Below are 16,722 nucleotides of genomic sequence, written 5' to 3' on the forward strand. Positions count from 1 at the left end.
TGATGAAACTTCTCTTGAAGTTCACAAAAATTAAACTTGAGGTTTTTGAAGTGCCCTTTAATATCACTGTGGGAAAAAGCCTTCAGATGACCTGGGTAAGGAAAATGGAACTGTGGCATTTTAATGTAGTTATATTTTCTTTTACACTTATAAGAGAAAAAAAGACTTCCCACTCAATACTTGTTCTTTGTCCATTGTTTTATTTTAGTTTGTTGCCATATTATGCGCACAGAGTGAGAATCAAATACGTTCATCTTAAGCATTTAATTACTTGGAAGAATTCATATTTTTCTCAATACTTTACCTTTGGTGCTTTGGCCTCTGAGAAGCCCAGTGTGGGTTTCCTAATAAGTATTATTGAAAAAGAATCAGAAACCATGTGTTAAAAGATGACCAAAGTGTTTAGACTTGTTTTTAGAATTCATAAAGTAGACTTTTATACCTTTTATACCTGTGAGCTTAGAGTTAACTTATTTTACAGCTCTGCGCATCAAAGCCCAGAGAGGTTGAGTTTCCCAGGCCTGTATATCTGTGTAGCTTGCAGTAGGGCCAGATGAATCACATTTGTGCAAAATGGGACCTTACATTTCTGTTCTGAGGAACTGAATCCTGAGCCATTATACAGTTCTTAGATAACAGATATTTCACAAGTGAAAAATTAACTTTTTTTTCGAAATTATCCAAGTGCCTGTGGAGTCTCTTTTGAAATCTTATCTTCATACTGAGTTAATCCTTTGTAGGTATTACAGTATCCGTGACAGTTATAAAAGTTTTTATAAAAGTTTTGATGATAACAACATTCCTGGAATTTGTTAACTTTGAGCAGTGTATACAGTAAAAATAAGAAGCTGTCCTTAAAGGGCTTGTTTCTTAAAAAAATGAGTTAAATAATACAAAAGTCTATGTCATACAATTTTGATTATCAAATCTTTTTTTTTTAAACTGGAACCTCTGTACCCAAGCAGGTGTTGAGGGAAGAAGGCCTGTTGGTGCTGGGTTGTAAGTGGTACCCCCTTGCCTGCTTGTTAATTTTGTCACCCCTCTTCTAGTTCCCCCTTGTGCAGTGGGATGGGGACTTGGGGATAGTATCTGGGATTGCTAGCAGGGAGCTCTGTGTAAAAGCCAAACATCCCAAAAAAAGTTTCCAAAAGAATTTAGGTTTATAACTCAGTGAGTCCATTTATAAATGTGTTGATATCCTTTGTTTTCCAGTGATTTAATTCAGTTCTTTCCTTTCTATTTAGTTCTCACAATATCTTCATGAAAATGCATCCTATGTTCGCCCTCTTGAGGAAGGAATGCTTCATTTATTTGAAAGTATTACTGAGGATACTGTGACTGTCCTGGTAATTTCCTTCTACGTTTTACTTCTGAAAGCAGGAGCTCTTCTTTTTCAGATGGCACTATTAACCTTGAAATTGTTTTTCTTTTCCAGGAGACAACTGTGAAATTGAAAACTTTTTCAGAGCATTTAACCTCTTACATATGTTTTCTTAGGAAGATTCTTCCCTATCAGTTAAAAAGGTACTTTAGCCCTTAAGGCCAGGGAGCTTGGGGAATTATGAGGTGTCACCTGACCTGTGCTGGAGTTAATGAAGTAGTAACATGTGCGCCTTGTGATGTGCCTGAGTTATCTGCACCACAGCCAGTTTGGACTTCTGTGAAAAAGGAAAATCGTGGCTTGAGCAGTACAAACTTAGATTTAAAAAAATTGAATTGTTGTTTGTTAGCTAGGGTTTTTTCAGTAGTTCTGTACTGTGAATACTACGATAACCATGTAATGCTATGTGAACCAGTATTTTTAATGCTTGCGAATGACACACTTATTGAAAGTAATTCAGTTTTGGTTATTTATCATCCTTTTACTGTAAACATCTAGATGGGGGTATATAACAGCCTCTACATTTGAATGCGTAATCCTTAGTTTCTTTGAAATAGTATATTGTTGTTTTTATTATTGGTAATTTATTTAAGTTATAAAGTAAAAATTTTGTTTATTTACTCCAGTCCTCATATCATATGTAATTTAGTAACCTTAAATATTCCATCTTAAATATTTCTGGAAAGGCAAGAGCAAATAATTTATGTAACTGGAAATTTGAGAACATTGCTTGTACATTTTGATGCTTTTGGTCTAAAACTACCAAGACTCCTAATTCATCTAAATCTTTTCATCCTGAGATTTAGTCTTCAAAAAGACTAAATGAAAGAACAGTACAACTGGAACATAAGAGAAATAAGAACATATGTGTATTATACCATATTGCAAACTAAGGTTTAGGAAATATGTAAATGAATAACTTACAGTATTGAAAATAATACAAGTACTTAGAGTTTTTAAGTCCTTGTAGAACTAAAGTAGTAGATTTTAACTTTTCAAAAATGTGAAATTTTATTATAGAGAAATTACTGTGTCAAGAGCCATCTTACTTCCCAATTCTAACCTAACAAGGTATTTTAGTAACTGAATTCCATGATTAGTGCATATGACAGAATTTTAGGAATCAGAGAATTATGATTTGAACTAATAATTATGAGTTCATTATAGTTTCATTCAGATCCTTTAATGTTTTAAGTTCAGTGTAATTAAATTTTTTTGAAAATTGACTGTATAAGTTTAACACTGAATATACTTTATTGGTTTGACTTATGTTAAAAAGAATCTGTTTAAGAACCATTGCAAAAGTGGTATTTACTACTTGAAATAGTTACGCATTTTTATTTTATCTTAATTAATTTTTTCAATATTACATTTTTAGAAACACTGGATAAGCCCTTTCTTGATCTAAGATTCCTATTCTTGGAATGTTCTGTCCCATATGCTTTCAGCCCTACCTTATCAGGTATTCATGTTTTTAGGCAATTTTTTTTGTCATTGGTTTAAATACCACTTTAATTGACAATATGACCTCTTCTTTAGTAGTAAATGGGCTTAGTATTTAATGAAGCTGTCTGCTATAAATAAATAGAAGAGAAGTGGCAGGGTCAAGAGAGTGGATGTCATTATCATTCTTGTTCTAATAACTTTTCCTAGCTTTGTGTAAAAAGCATTTTACTTGATTACCTGCACATTTTTAATAAACACTATTGAGAGTCTATGTAGTTTTTTAACCTTATGATTAAGTTTTTCCAAGTACCATTTAAAAATTGAAAATGGTAAAATATATTTTATGAATGTTAAGCATTTACTTTCAGATTGAGTCTATAGATTGTTTTTACCAGTCTGACTTTTGAAACTACATACACTGAATAAGTTTTCTTAATGATTCTAGCTCCTTGTTCCTGTTTAATTAGTTCTCTTTAGGAATTCAGTCTATGAAATATTTTTCTCCTAAAAATATTTTTAAGGGAAACATTTTTGTGCTGCTCTCAGGATGGAAAGATAATGGGCTCCTGCCTTTATTTCCTCCATTTATTTGTCCTTTGCTGCATTGGCATTTGCAGCAAGCGTGTATATTATGGTATAAAAAATGGAACCTTGTAAATGAGGTCAAATTTCTTTCTTCCTTTTTTTTTTTTTGGCAAATTCTCTCAAGGGGAATGGTTTCTTATAACGAATTGAAAATCATTCAGGATGCTCACTTTAAAAAAAATTTGCCCATTCCTAGTTTAGAAGAAGAATGTGAAGCTTCCCTTTGCACGTCTGCGTTACGAGCCAGGAATATAGAGCTGTCTCAGGACATGAAAAAGATGACAGCTGTGTTTGAGAAGCTGCAGACTTACATTGGTCTTCTCGCCTTGCCAAGTAAGTGTGTTTTTTGCTCTTGATTCAATTTTAAGAACTTAGAGTTACAATAAGCTAGAGAAGGGAGGGGGTTTGGCATGTTTAAGTGAGAAAAGCCTAGGATCTGGGGTGAGAAAAACTTGAATTCAATTTGTCCAGCCCCTTAAAAATATATGACCTTGGGCAAATCACTTTACTTCTCTGCTCTTGTTTTCCCATTTATAAAATGGAAGTATATTCAGTTGAATTTAAAATGTACAATATCAGACATTGAAGACATACATTAAATATTAAATCTCTTTCTCCCCTTCTTCTTTCTTAAATGGAGAGGACAAAGCGTAAGGATTTGTAGCAACAGTGTAGGAGGTTTCTCTTTTCTCCACACCTTCTCCAGAGCTTATTATTTGTAGACTTTTCGATGACGGCCATTCTGACTGGTGTGAGGCAATACCTCATGGTAGTTTTGATTTGCATTTCTCTGATAATTAGCAATATTGAGCATTTTTTCATGTGCCTGTTGGCCATCTGTATGTCTTTTTAGAGAAATGTCTATTTAGGTCTTCTGTCCATTTTTTGATTGGTTTAATTGTGACTACATTATTATTATTTTTTCATTGAAGTAGAGTCAGTTACAATGTGTCAATTTCTGGTGTACAGCATAATGTTTCAATCATACATATATATACATATATTTGTCTTCATATTTTTCATTGTAGGTTATTATAAGATATTGACTACAGTTCCCTGTGCTATACAGAAGAAATTTGTTTTTTATCTGTTTTCTTAATTTCCTCTTTGACTTCATTGGTGACACATTGGCTTTTTAGTAGCATGTTGTTTAGTCTCCATGTAATATTTTTTTTCCTTGTTTCTCTTTCTGTGGTTGATTTCTAGTTTCATGCCGTCTTGGTCAGAAAAGATGGTGGAAATAATTTGTCTTCTTAAATTTGTTGAGACTTGTTTTGTGTCTGAGTATGTGGTCTACCCTAAGAATGTTCCATGTTTGCTTGAGAAGGATGTGTATTCTGGTTTTTTTGGATGCAGTGTCCTGTAGATATCAATTGAGTCTAACTGTTCTCATGTGTCATTTGTAATCTCTGTTGCCTTATTGATTTTCTGTCTGGATTGAAAATCTGTCCATTGATGTCATTAGAGTGTTAAAGTCTCCTACTATTATTGTATTCCCATTCAATTTCTCCCTTTATGTCTGTCAGTATTTTTTTATGTATTTAGGTGCTCCTGTGTTGGGTACATATATATTAATGAAAGTGGTATCCTCTTGTATTGATCCTTTGATCATTAGATAGTGTCCTTCTTTGTCTTTTTTTTATGGTCTTTGTTTTAGAGTTTGTTTTGTCTGATATGAATATTGCTATCCCTGGTTTCCTGTCATTTCCACTTGCATGAAACATCTTTTTCTATCCTCTTACTTTCAATCTATGTGTGTCTTTCTCCCTAAAATGGGTCTCTTGTAGGCAGCATATTGTAGGTTCTTATTGTATTATTTAATCTGCCACTCTGTCTCTTTTGATCAGAGCATTTAGTCCATTGACATTTGAAGTGATTATTGATAAGTATGTATTTATTACCATTTTAAACCTTGTTTTCCAGTTGATTTTGTATTTCTTCTCTTTCCCTCTTTCCTTTTTGTTTTTCCTTTTGTGGTTTGATGGTTTTCTTTTGTATTATGTTTGAGTTCCTTTCTTTTTGGTTTCCATGAATCTGTTGTATGTTTTTGGTTTGTGGTTACCCTGGTTTTCAAGTATATTAACTCATAGCTATATCTAGTTGTTTTAGACTGGTAGTCATACAAGCTCAAACACATTATAAAAGATCTACATTTTCTTACTCCCCTCCCCCACACGTGTGATTCTGATGTTCTATTTTACATCTTCATGTTTATCATTTTGCTGTTCGTTGTAGTTATAATTGCTTTCACAGAATTTTTTGATTTTTTTTTTTTTAACAATCAAACTATTGTGATTTTCCCTTCCCTATAGATTTTTGCTTCTTTTCTATTTAGAGAAGACCTTTCAATATTTCTTTTAGGATAGGTTTATTATTGCTCTATTGTTTTAGTTTTTGCTTGTCTGAGACATTCTTTCTCTTTCCTTCTATTCTAAATGATAATCTTGCTGTGTACAGTATCCTAGGTTGCATGTTTTCCCTTTCAAGACTGAATATATCTTGCCTCTTTCTTCTGGCCTACAAAGTTTCTCTAGAGAAATCAGCTGGTAGCCTTATGGGGATTCCCTTGTAACTGTCTCTTTGTTTTTCTCTTGCTTCCTTTAGAATCCTCTCTTTAACTTTTGCCATTTTGATTATGATATATCTTGGAGTAGGTTTGTTTGGGTTTACCTTGTTTGGGACCTTCTCTGCTTCCTGTAGCTGGATATTTGTTTCTTTCTTTATGTTTGGGATAATTTCAGCCACAGTTTCTTCAAATATAGTTTCAGTCCCCTTTTCTTTTTCTTCTTCTGGGATTCCTGTTATGTGTAGGTTGGTTACGCTTTGTATTATCCCATAGGTCTTTTATATTGCTTTCATTTTTTTTTTTTCATTTGTCTTTCTGTCTTCTGTTCTGATTGGATGATTTCCTTTATTCTGTCTTTCAGGTCACTTATTTGTTTGTCTGCATTATTTACTTTGCTATTGATTGCTTAGCTTGGTTTATTATTATTTTTTTAATGGGCATACTGAGGATTGAATCTAGGACCTTGAGCATGCTAGTCACGTGCTCTACCACTGAGCTATAGTCCCCCTGAGTTGTCTAATTTTGATTGGCTCATCTTTATAGTTCTAGTTCCTTGTTACAGAAATGTGCATTTCTTTCGATAGTCTTTCTTTAATTCTTCAGCATTTTTACTGCCTCCTGTTTGAGCTCAGGGTCTGGTAGACTGGAGAAGTCTGTTTCCATTGTTCTTTCAGGGGATTCTCTTGTTCTTTTAATTGGTAGTAGTTTCTCTGCTTTTTCATTTTACTTTTATTTCTATGAATTTCGGAGAAACAGTTATCTACTGCTGTCTTCAAGGGCTGTTTTTATTTAAGAGTGACCCTGTGTAGGCTGTGTGAGTCCAATATTTTTGGAGCAAGGGCTGTTTTTGGTATAGATTCCTGCCATCTTTCCTCAGGATGTGCTGGCCCTTGTCCCCTTGCCAGGGGGCATGTTTGGTGTTGTGGTTGCCAGAGTCTGCACTGGATGTTGGGTGGGGCCTCCTCTGTGCACTATAGTTGTCACAGCCCTTTTGGAGGTGGGGTCTGCTCCCCAGTTGTTGGAGTAGAAGCCCTCAGTTCTGGTTCCCAGCTGTGGTGTGAGTTAGGCAGGACTGAAGTACTCCTTTGGGAAAGGAGCCGCTGCATGTTCTTTCCCAGGAGCTGTTCACTGGGATGTGTGACTCTGTGATGCCTCTTGCCACATGGCATGTGCACCCACAAAGCTCACTGTTGCTGGTGCTGCCCTTAGGGGCCACTTCAGCACCAACGTTGCACACACTAGCAGGCTTGTGTCTGGGCCTGGGAAGTGCTGTGACGTAGCAAGGACCATCTGTGTCTCTCTATACCCTGCAGTGCTGCAAACCAGCTCCTGCATTCTCCTCTTGAGCCTCTGGAGCTCCCTATCTGTCCCGGCAGACCTCCCAGCCAGTGACGGAGGTTCCCAGGATGAGGGAACCTTTCCTCTTTCACAGCTCCCTCGGGTGTATGTCCCACCCCAGTTCTTCCTCTTCTCCCCTTTCCCTTTGTCCTACCCAGTTACATGTGGATCTTTCTTGCAGCTTTGGTTGTATGAGATCTTCTCTCAGCTTTCAGTAGATATTCTGTGAGATTTGTAGATATATTTTTGAGGGAGGAGGTAGGCTTAATGTCCATCTACTCTGCCATCTTGATCTCCCCCTCGTTATGTGACTTTTTGATTTTAGCCACCCTTGTGTTGTTACCCGACTTTTTGAAGTGGTATCTCATTGTAGGTTTGATTTGCATTTCCCTGGTGGAGATTTGATTTTCAAGATTTTCTTCCATTTTTACAGATTATCTTTTCATTTTGTTGATGGTGTCTTTTGAAGTATAAGTTTTTAATTTTAATGAAGTCAAATTTATTTTTCTTCTGATACTGAGGCTTTTGGTGTCATACCTAAGAATCTGTTGTCAAATGTGAGGTCATGAAGACTTATCCTTATGGGTCATTTTGAGAGTCTTATACTTCTAGTTCTTACATTTAGGTCATCGATCTATTTTGAGTTAATTTCTGTATATAGTATGAGGTAAGGTTCAACTTAATCTTTCGCATAGTGGCTATCCAGCTGTCTCAACATCATGCATTTCAATGATGATGAATGACTATTCCTTCCCTGTTGAATGGTCTTGGAACCCTTGTTAAGAATCAGTTGATAGATGTCAGTTTAGCTCATATCTCCAATGAATGTATTAGTTTCTTTTGTACATTAATTGCTTTCACAGCACCCCTAGGCTTAAACTTCTCCCCAGTCTGTTGCGAATTAAATTAGTTCTTTTGGAAAGAGATCCAGAGCTTTCTGTTTAAAAAACTGTTTCTCCCTTGGACTAAATCTCTGAGCCATGGTTCTATGCTAGGGGTGGGGACAATGATGCACTTCTCTCAGAGTGACACTCTTGCATGAGTGCTTGAGCACTCCATGGACAGTATAGGGCAGCAGCCCTAGCTCTCCTCAGCTTGCCTCTTTCAGCATGGAACTCTTGTTAATGAGTTGGGGTCAGGGTGGTCAAGGCCCCATGTTCTCAGCAGCACCATGCCCATGTAAAGCCTCCATCCCACAAGTCGGGGCTGGATGATAGAAGAGAGCCACCACCTCTGAGTCATACTTAACTAGAACTTAGCCTCAGCAACAGGTAGCTGGGAGCAAGATAAGGAACTCAGCTGTCCAGCTGAATTAGGGGAGAGGGAGTCCTGTGTCATTGGCTGTACCCTCTGGACTGGGATTTCTAGCTCACTGACTGGTAGGGGGAGAGAGTGGGTCCTGGTTCAAATACCACAGATTCTTACTGTTCCTACCAAGTTGATACAGGTTTTCTTGAGTAACTGTTTCTTCATTTGCTGTGTGCCCTTAGGGTAATTTCCAACATTTTAAGTGGTTGTAAAATAATTTCACCAGTTGTACTGGGGAGTGGATCTGTGGAGCTGGGTCGTGGTGTCATGCCAGAATTGGAACTATGTTTGAGTAATAGTGTTTTTAGTGATGTTCAGCAAATAATGATCTGTAGGGAAAGAGCAAAATGAGAAATGTGTTCTATAGTAATAAGGTGAAATTCACAGAGACGTTATTTCAAAAAGAATTGTGAAAGACATAACCCTGCTGAGCAATTTAATTTTGATTCTTAACCATTAATATTTGTTGACATAGGGGATGAAAATCAATTTAGATGTGTCTTCAATTATCACCATTTTATCCGAATGTGTCTGCAATGATGTTAAAAGCCATTATTTTCAACATATCACAGGCAGTATTCATTCTCTAAAGTACAGGGGAGATAGTGGGCTATCAGTTTTTCAGGAGAAATCTTCTGGGAAAATGCTTAGGTTTGTGATCTTGATTTCCTAGGTACAGAGCCAGATGGACTCCTTCGAACAAACTACAGTTCTGTCCTAACAAATGTTGGTGCTGCTCTGAATGGATTTCATGATGTCATGAAAGGTGAGGCTTGAAAAAGAACCTAAATAGGCTTCGTCCCATTTTCTCAGATATGCCTAAATTAGATTTAAACAAATACTGCTGAGAGTAATAGACCCCAGATAAAGGCTTAGTAGCATTTGGCTTACGTTGAAGTGCACAGCTCTCTGCCTTCTGCTTTTCCCATCTGCTTTTTTCCTGAAGGTAAACAGAGTGCTGAAGAGAAACCCTTGTGCACAGAACTGTAGCCAAAAATGCATTACTCTGACTTAAGGCAGGTGTGTGAATTTTATCAAACCAGACATGCTATTCAGAAGCATTTAGCAAAATATTGCACTTGTTAGAGCCCAAGCATGAAGGAACTGAGGAAATGAAGGTTTAATGTACCCAGAAAGAATGCACTGGTTTTCTACCCTCCTGTGCATTTTTAGGTTTGGAGTACCCATTTTAAGTTCTTTTTTGTTCAGCAGAGGCTTAAGGAATGAAGGTCTGTTTTTAAGCTTTTGTCAGTTGCTATGTGTGCCTAAGAATATAATCGTTGAAGGATATTTCATTTGCTTCTTAGCATGTGATTCTGAGTCCTGATTTTTTAATCTGTAGCTCTGCATGGCTCCTAAGTTTTTTCCTCCTTTCTCTTCCTTTTCAAGACTGTTGGAGTAAGTGCAGGAGGAGAGGACAGGAGCAATTATTAAGGACTATTGGAAACAGCCCAGGTGCCTAGATTTTTCACTGTGGTGTTTAGTGTACAATTGTGACCAATGACTGGTTTCACAGAAAATACCTTTTAAAAACTTAAAACTTTGTTGGATGGCATGTATAAGATGGGTATATTTGGGACCCTTCTATAGATTGGCACATAACCTCTGGTAGTGAGAATCAGTCTTAGTCTCAGCAGTATTATCCAGTATCACTTTGCCATTCAGTCTGGAGAATGCTCCTTCCTGTGGCTTGCCTTCAATTATAAGGAATTTAAAGTCACTGTACTTCTGGATCTAGGTCTGCTTTCAGGAATCATAGCTTGCATGGACAGTCTTGGTGGCAGGTGACAATAGTCAGCCCCAACCCTCCAGAATTTAGTCTGGTCTGTAGAAAACCTGAGGGACTGATACCTTTTAGCTGTGCAGCTTTTGATTTGGGGAGCTCATTAACTATAGTCTCTATTCCAGAACTTTACTTAACCTAGAACTAGGCCATTGATGAAACCACAAGTAGCTCTGTGGCTGCAGGTTTTTTGGCTTTGTTTCCTAACTTTTCCTTTGCTAATGTTACGATTTGTTCCTCCTAGTGTTTTTTGTAGAATTTTGATAAAGGCAGGTAGCTAAAGCAGTGGAGGGTAGCTGTCCATTGAGAAGGATCTTAAAGCTTCATTTACATTAAAAAATCTTGATTTTTATTTCTGCTTCTGTAAATAATAATACATTTTTAAGTTTTCTAAAGATGCTTTTGTTTATATGTGACATAAGATTAAGAAGATGCCTAGTAGTCCAAGTCAAAGAATGTTACTGTTATTCTCTGGCATGAGCTGGTGGAGATTAGGGAGGATCAGAGGCCCCCTAAGCCCCCTTTGTGCCTCATCTTGTTTCTGTCCTTGAAAGTGGACATAATAAAAGGAGAAGATATTGGAAAACATGAAGGATGGTTGGTAGCAGATTAGGGCTCTTGCTGCTAGGTTTACAGTTCAAATCTGTCTTCTTACCTAGCTGGAACACTATTGTGTGTCTCTCATGAAAGCTCAGAGTGAGCACTAACTGGCATTAACAGAATAAACTTTGTTCTTAAGAGAATTCTTATTTCAAACCTTTTCTCTTGATGCTTTGCCCTGAATAATTGCTTGATCTAAGCTGGAAAGAAGGAAGGAAGGAAGGCAAGTAAGCAGGTAGGCTGGTGTTAGTATAAAAAGAGAAAGATTTATGAAAATGTGTATCCTACGTGGAATTAAAATGGGGGTGAATTAATTTTTTAAGAAGTGGCATTTTAAGTGAGAATTGTTTGCTCTTTAGTCTTAGGTCTGCAGTGAGTAGACTTGTAGGAAACATAAAATAAAAATAAACCTCTGTGGTCTAGATCACATGATTTCCTTGTTCTTTTAGGAGTTAAAATTTAATATCAAGGAACACACTAAATAATGAAAATATTTGGACTCAGTAAAGAGTAAACAATTGGATTGGAATTATTATAGTTAAACTACAGTGGCTTTGATTCAATAGAACCCTCTGTGAGGGTTCTTAGTAGTGTACATCTTTTATAAGTATTTCAGTCACCTACACCAATCGACCAAGATTATGTACTAACCCAGTTGTATTATAGTATTGTATATTAACAGTACAATATTGAGTAAAACTTTCTGTGGTGTATAGAAAGAAAATATCTGCTCTAGGGGCTAGCAAGTTCAGTATATAAAAAATGTTCAGCATTCCAATTGAATTTTTATTCACTTGGATATCTTATGAATAATCATTTATTTTTTAAAAATACATTAAACCTAATAGTAATGTACCAATTATTTGGTCCCTTCACTGAGACAACTGTACCATAGTAGTGTCGGATGAAGGGTATCCAGGAAGCTCTGTAATTTTTCTATAAACCTAAAACTATCTTAAACTGTAAGTTATATATATGAAAGTTTATATGTATATATACATACAGTATATACAAACAACACAATTTCCTACTGTTAAATTGTAGTAAAATTAATCTTATTCTTAAAATAGTAATTTTGTGTTAAAATATCATGATCATTGTCAGGTTAAATCTCAAATACCATTTCTTTCTGAATACTCTTATTTCCTCTTAATTACCTGTAGTCTAAAATCAGCTAAATTTCTTGATTCTGAATAAATGAAATTCTTTGTATACACATCTGCTCTAAAAAGTTCATTTCCATGTTTTGTGATTTATTTTTGACTTTTCTGGTAATGATAATCTTGTAACAAGTATTCTAAACAATTCAGAGGAGGCTATATATTGTAAACACGTTATTATTTAAAAATATAATTACCATTCCTTGTAAATCAATGTTGTCTTGAAATTATCCCATGTTCTCTTGTTTCCAGGATGAAATTATTGTATTTCTCAGAGACCCAGAAAACCCCAAGATTAGCTGTTTGGCCAGTTTCACCTACTGCTGTTTCTCTCAACACAATTATATCTAAGCCTCTCTTCTATGCTTTTATAACCAGAGGCCTTTGTTACAAGTTTCTTGGACTGGAGGCAATAGCATGTGAAGCCAAACGCTAGAGTATCCAATCCTTATTTGGCCATGCAGACCTTTCTGATTGTTAGAGTGTGTCTGGCCAACCAGCTAAGATCCAGTAGGGATTATGGGACATTGTGCCCATGTTGGTTATTCTTTTCCAGCCTCATGGTTTGTTTATATAAGCACAATATAAATTCTCATTTGTGCCTGCTGGGCTATCAAAACAAGGTTTTCAGGCTGTAAATACTAGTCAGGCTCATTTTACCCAGCAGTAGAATAAGGGCTAATACTCAAAAGAGGGAGAATTCAACCCACAAGCTGGGAGCTGTAATAGAGATACCAGGATGGTGTTAAGGGAACCTCACCACTTTCTATTCTTTCCATGGGCACTTGTGATGTGATTGATACTCAGCACAATCCTGATTTTCACGAACCACTTTTTGTCAAATTTATTTTGTAAATTTGTAAGAGTAAATATGAGATGTTAATGGGCTGGGTATCTGTATGCAACTTGTATATAGATAGTAATGAGTTTTCATTTGATTGGTTTTATAGATATTTCCAAACATTATAGTCAAAAGGCTACGATAGAGCATGAACTTCCAACAGCAACACAGAAGCTCATAACAACTAATGACTGCATCCTGTCATCGGCAGTGGCATTGACAAATGGAGCAGGAAAGGTAATTTTTCTCTGGTTTATATTGACATTAAATTTAATTCTTAAGTGTGCTCCTTTTTTTTTTTTTCTTTTTTCTTGGATGACACAGGTAAATCAATCTGTAAAATGGTTTTGGATTTTCAGGCTTTAAAATAAAGTTGTCTCCCTTTTCCTCCTTCCTACCTCATATTTAGAACAATATGGTAATTACTGTTAAGCATTTGTGATGAATAAGTGGGTCAGTCACTATTGATGTTTTAATGAGATACTTGATTGATGATTTGAAGATTGTAGGTGGTCTCACTGTAGATCCTTGTGTGTGTGTTAAAGATCTGCTATATAGAATTTGGGATATATAAAAAGAGAAAAAATACAAAAATTCTGTTAATATTTTGTTTTTTCTCTCAAAGCTTTTTGTTTTTTGGTAACATTTGTCATAATGCTACTTCTGTGGTTTTGTGCCTTCATAAGTACTTTTAAGTTGACTTTAACATGTGTCTTTTCATTGAACTCTTAATGTTAAGTAATGACCATTAAGTACTTAATTACTATTATAAGCTGACCAAAGTGCAGGGCCTTTAAAAATAGTTCTATCTTGGATAACTAGTTTTAGCAGATGTCACATTCTAAGAGTACATGTTCATCATAGCCTTTAATGATAAGAATTTCTCTGAGAATTACCCATACATATAAATTCAAAGGACTGTTCAGGATGATCTTAGCCCATTTTTTTCAGCAGACTCAACATAATTTCTTAAAGAAATGCTGATCTCTGTGTTATGTGCCATAATTTTTCTGACATGTTGACCTTAATAGGAACGTACTTTTTTCAAGTGGTTTAAGTTAATCAGAAAGATCATAGATCATCTTAGGTATTCAATGTCATTTTTTCCAAACTCAGACTGCTCTTAGTGACAGTTTGTTCTAGTTTGGGTCTGTAAGTAGAAGGTGTTGTCTCTAGGTTCTGTCAGCTCACAGATCAGTGCCTTACAGGATTCCTTAGCCAGAAGACCATCCCAACTGCCTCTTCTTTAACGCTTCTATCTGCAGGCATGCTGGAAGTTTTCTGGGGCTGTTTCTAACTTTAATTCAATTAAGAAAAGTTCTGGAAAAAAAGAATGGTGACATTTTATAGGAACCTCTACGTTTGTGACTTTTTATGAGAACTTTGGACTATTAAATACTCATATACTTTATAGGTTATTTTAGATTTGCTTTACCTGGAACCTTAAAAGTTGTCTCAAGGAAAGGTATTTGATCTTCACTGAAATTTTTATAAATGGTTTTTAACTACAATAAGTATCAGAACTAAGTGTTAAGTTGGTGGCAGCTAAGGTGATTTGATTAAACTGAATTTTATCATTTGTAATTTAAAAAAACCCCTAGGAAAGTGTAACATACGCATATTACAGAACATTTGGTAAATGTAGAAATATTAGAAAGAGGAAAGAAAGTAAACCTCACCACATACTACCATGACCTAAATGCAAATACTGGGTTTGTGATTATCCGTGTCATGCACAAGGAAAACACAGCTCAAGATTTTGAGTTTTCATTTTCTTGAATACTACCTAACAGAATTTCATTTGACACAGTAAAATATTAATGAAAAAGATAACCTTTCATACCATTAGTGAGTGATTTCTTACTTTCTGAGCAGTTTTTGCCAAGGTAGAATCCTGTATTTCACTAGTCACTTTTTTCTTATTTATCAAAATGAAATACTATTTAATATATCCAAGACTTTAATTTTTCTGGCTAAGAAATTCCTGAGACATTTTGATTTATATCAGCATTTCATGTAGCACTGTTGATTCAAAATTGTGGCTCAGCAGTATTACAGTTAAGGATCTTTGTGGCTGCTTACATAGATTTAACAAATGATAAATCTGTAAATGACAAGGGTTTACTGAATTTTCAGTCTTTTTTTCCTGTTATATTTGTACACACAGATTAAGATTTGCAGAGTTAAATTTAAGTAGAGATTATATATTCAAGGTGTTTGTCATGTTGTATGTTGGAATATGAAACATTCAAAGTTAAAATGCCAATGGAATCTATAAATCCAAACATATATATTTTGAGAGCAGGGGAAGAATTAGTGAAGTAAAAAGCTCATGAGCATCATCTCCAGGTTAAATTGGGGTTAGTCATGGTTTTCAGGAAGAATAGAAATGGTCTAGATTAAGACATGTTAAAAGACTGGTCTCAGTATTTGTACTGGTTTGTCTTTTTATTATAAATCATTGCCTAGGTATTCTCTTCAAATAAAGAAATGTAGGCTTTTGAGGCAAGTGTTGACATTTCATTTCCATTCTCAGTAGTTTTTACTTTGCTCTGAAAGCTATCAGGTATGTATTTTAGATATATTATTGGAAAACAGATTCTGTCTTCTTGTCACGCTTGGTTTAGATTGCATCTTTCTTCAGCAACAACGTGGACTACTTCATTGCTTCACTGAGCTATGGGCCCAGGGCAGCAAGTGGATTCATCAGTCCTCTTTCAGCTGAATGCATGCTGCAGTACAAGAAAAAAGCTGCTGCCTATATGAAGGCTTTGAGAAAGGTTTGTGAACTGCTGTTAACATTTAAATCGGAGAAAGAAATCAGAAATCATTCCAGAGAATGGCCAGAGTGTTTTCCATGATTCATGTTGTTTAGATTTTATACAATTTTGAGGCACAGGTGGTTGGTGGAGGGACGATCTTTGAGGAGAAGGACATGACAGAGACCTAGGACTTACATAATAAGTGATGTATGCGTGTGCCATGTTCATAAACTCGTGTCCCCAGTGCCTGGTGGAGTGTTTAAGGTGAGGCAACCAGGTAGCCGATAAGTGTCAGATTTCAGGAAATCTCAACCTTGTAAAAACAGAAAAAATACTGAAATACATTTATAATTTTTTTCTGAATGTAGTAAGGATATATAATCATTGCAGAAAGAAATCAGAAGATACAGCAGTACATGAAGAAGAAAGTTATGGTCACTTCAAATCCCACCACCCCAAAGGTAGCTGCTCTTAGCTTTGTTAGAGTATATCTGTATCCACAAAAATTTTAATACGTGTGTGCACACACGCACACACACTATAAAAAGCAGTGTATCTGGATACATACACTTGTTTTAGAATCTGTTTTTTCGTCTTAATGCACTGTAGATATGTTTATAAATCAAAAAATAGATATCTATAAATATAAATTGCTGTCATTTTAATGCCTCTAGTATATTATCTGTAGTATTTCGTTGTGGAAATGTGTAATAATTTAATTAATCAACCATTGCTAATAGGTTGCTTCCTATTTTTCACTGTTATATGCAGTACTACAGTAGGTATTCTTGTACATGCAGCTTTGTGCATTTGTTTTTATCTTTTTGCCCTTACTTTTTAACTTTTAGCTACACATAAAACATTCTTATGTTACATGAGGATGAAAGGGTATAGCTCAAGTGGTAGAGTGCATACTTAGCATGCACAAGGTCCTGGGTTCGATACCCAGTAC

At 35.6% G+C, this 16,722-nt stretch overlaps 1 protein-coding gene across 1 annotated transcript in view; it reads left to right on the forward strand.

The window, feature by feature from the left end:
• Positions 1–16,722, forward strand: part of PPP1R21 (protein phosphatase 1 regulatory subunit 21) — a 57,664-nt gene that overhangs the window by 23,084 nt on the left and 17,858 nt on the right. Inside the window, 6 exon segments of the mRNA XM_032497483.1 lie at positions 1,245–1,346; positions 1,436–1,524; positions 3,609–3,745; positions 9,298–9,390; positions 13,118–13,245; positions 15,636–15,788. Of these exon segments, the coding sequence (XP_032353374.1) occupies positions 1,245–1,346; positions 1,436–1,524; positions 3,609–3,745; positions 9,298–9,390; positions 13,118–13,245; positions 15,636–15,788 (702 nt within the window).

Source organism: Camelus ferus, chromosome 15 (genome assembly GCF_009834535.1).
Source record: "Camelus ferus isolate YT-003-E chromosome 15, BCGSAC_Cfer_1.0, whole genome shotgun sequence".
Classification (NCBI taxonomy): Eukaryota; Metazoa; Chordata; class Mammalia; order Artiodactyla; family Camelidae; genus Camelus; species Camelus ferus.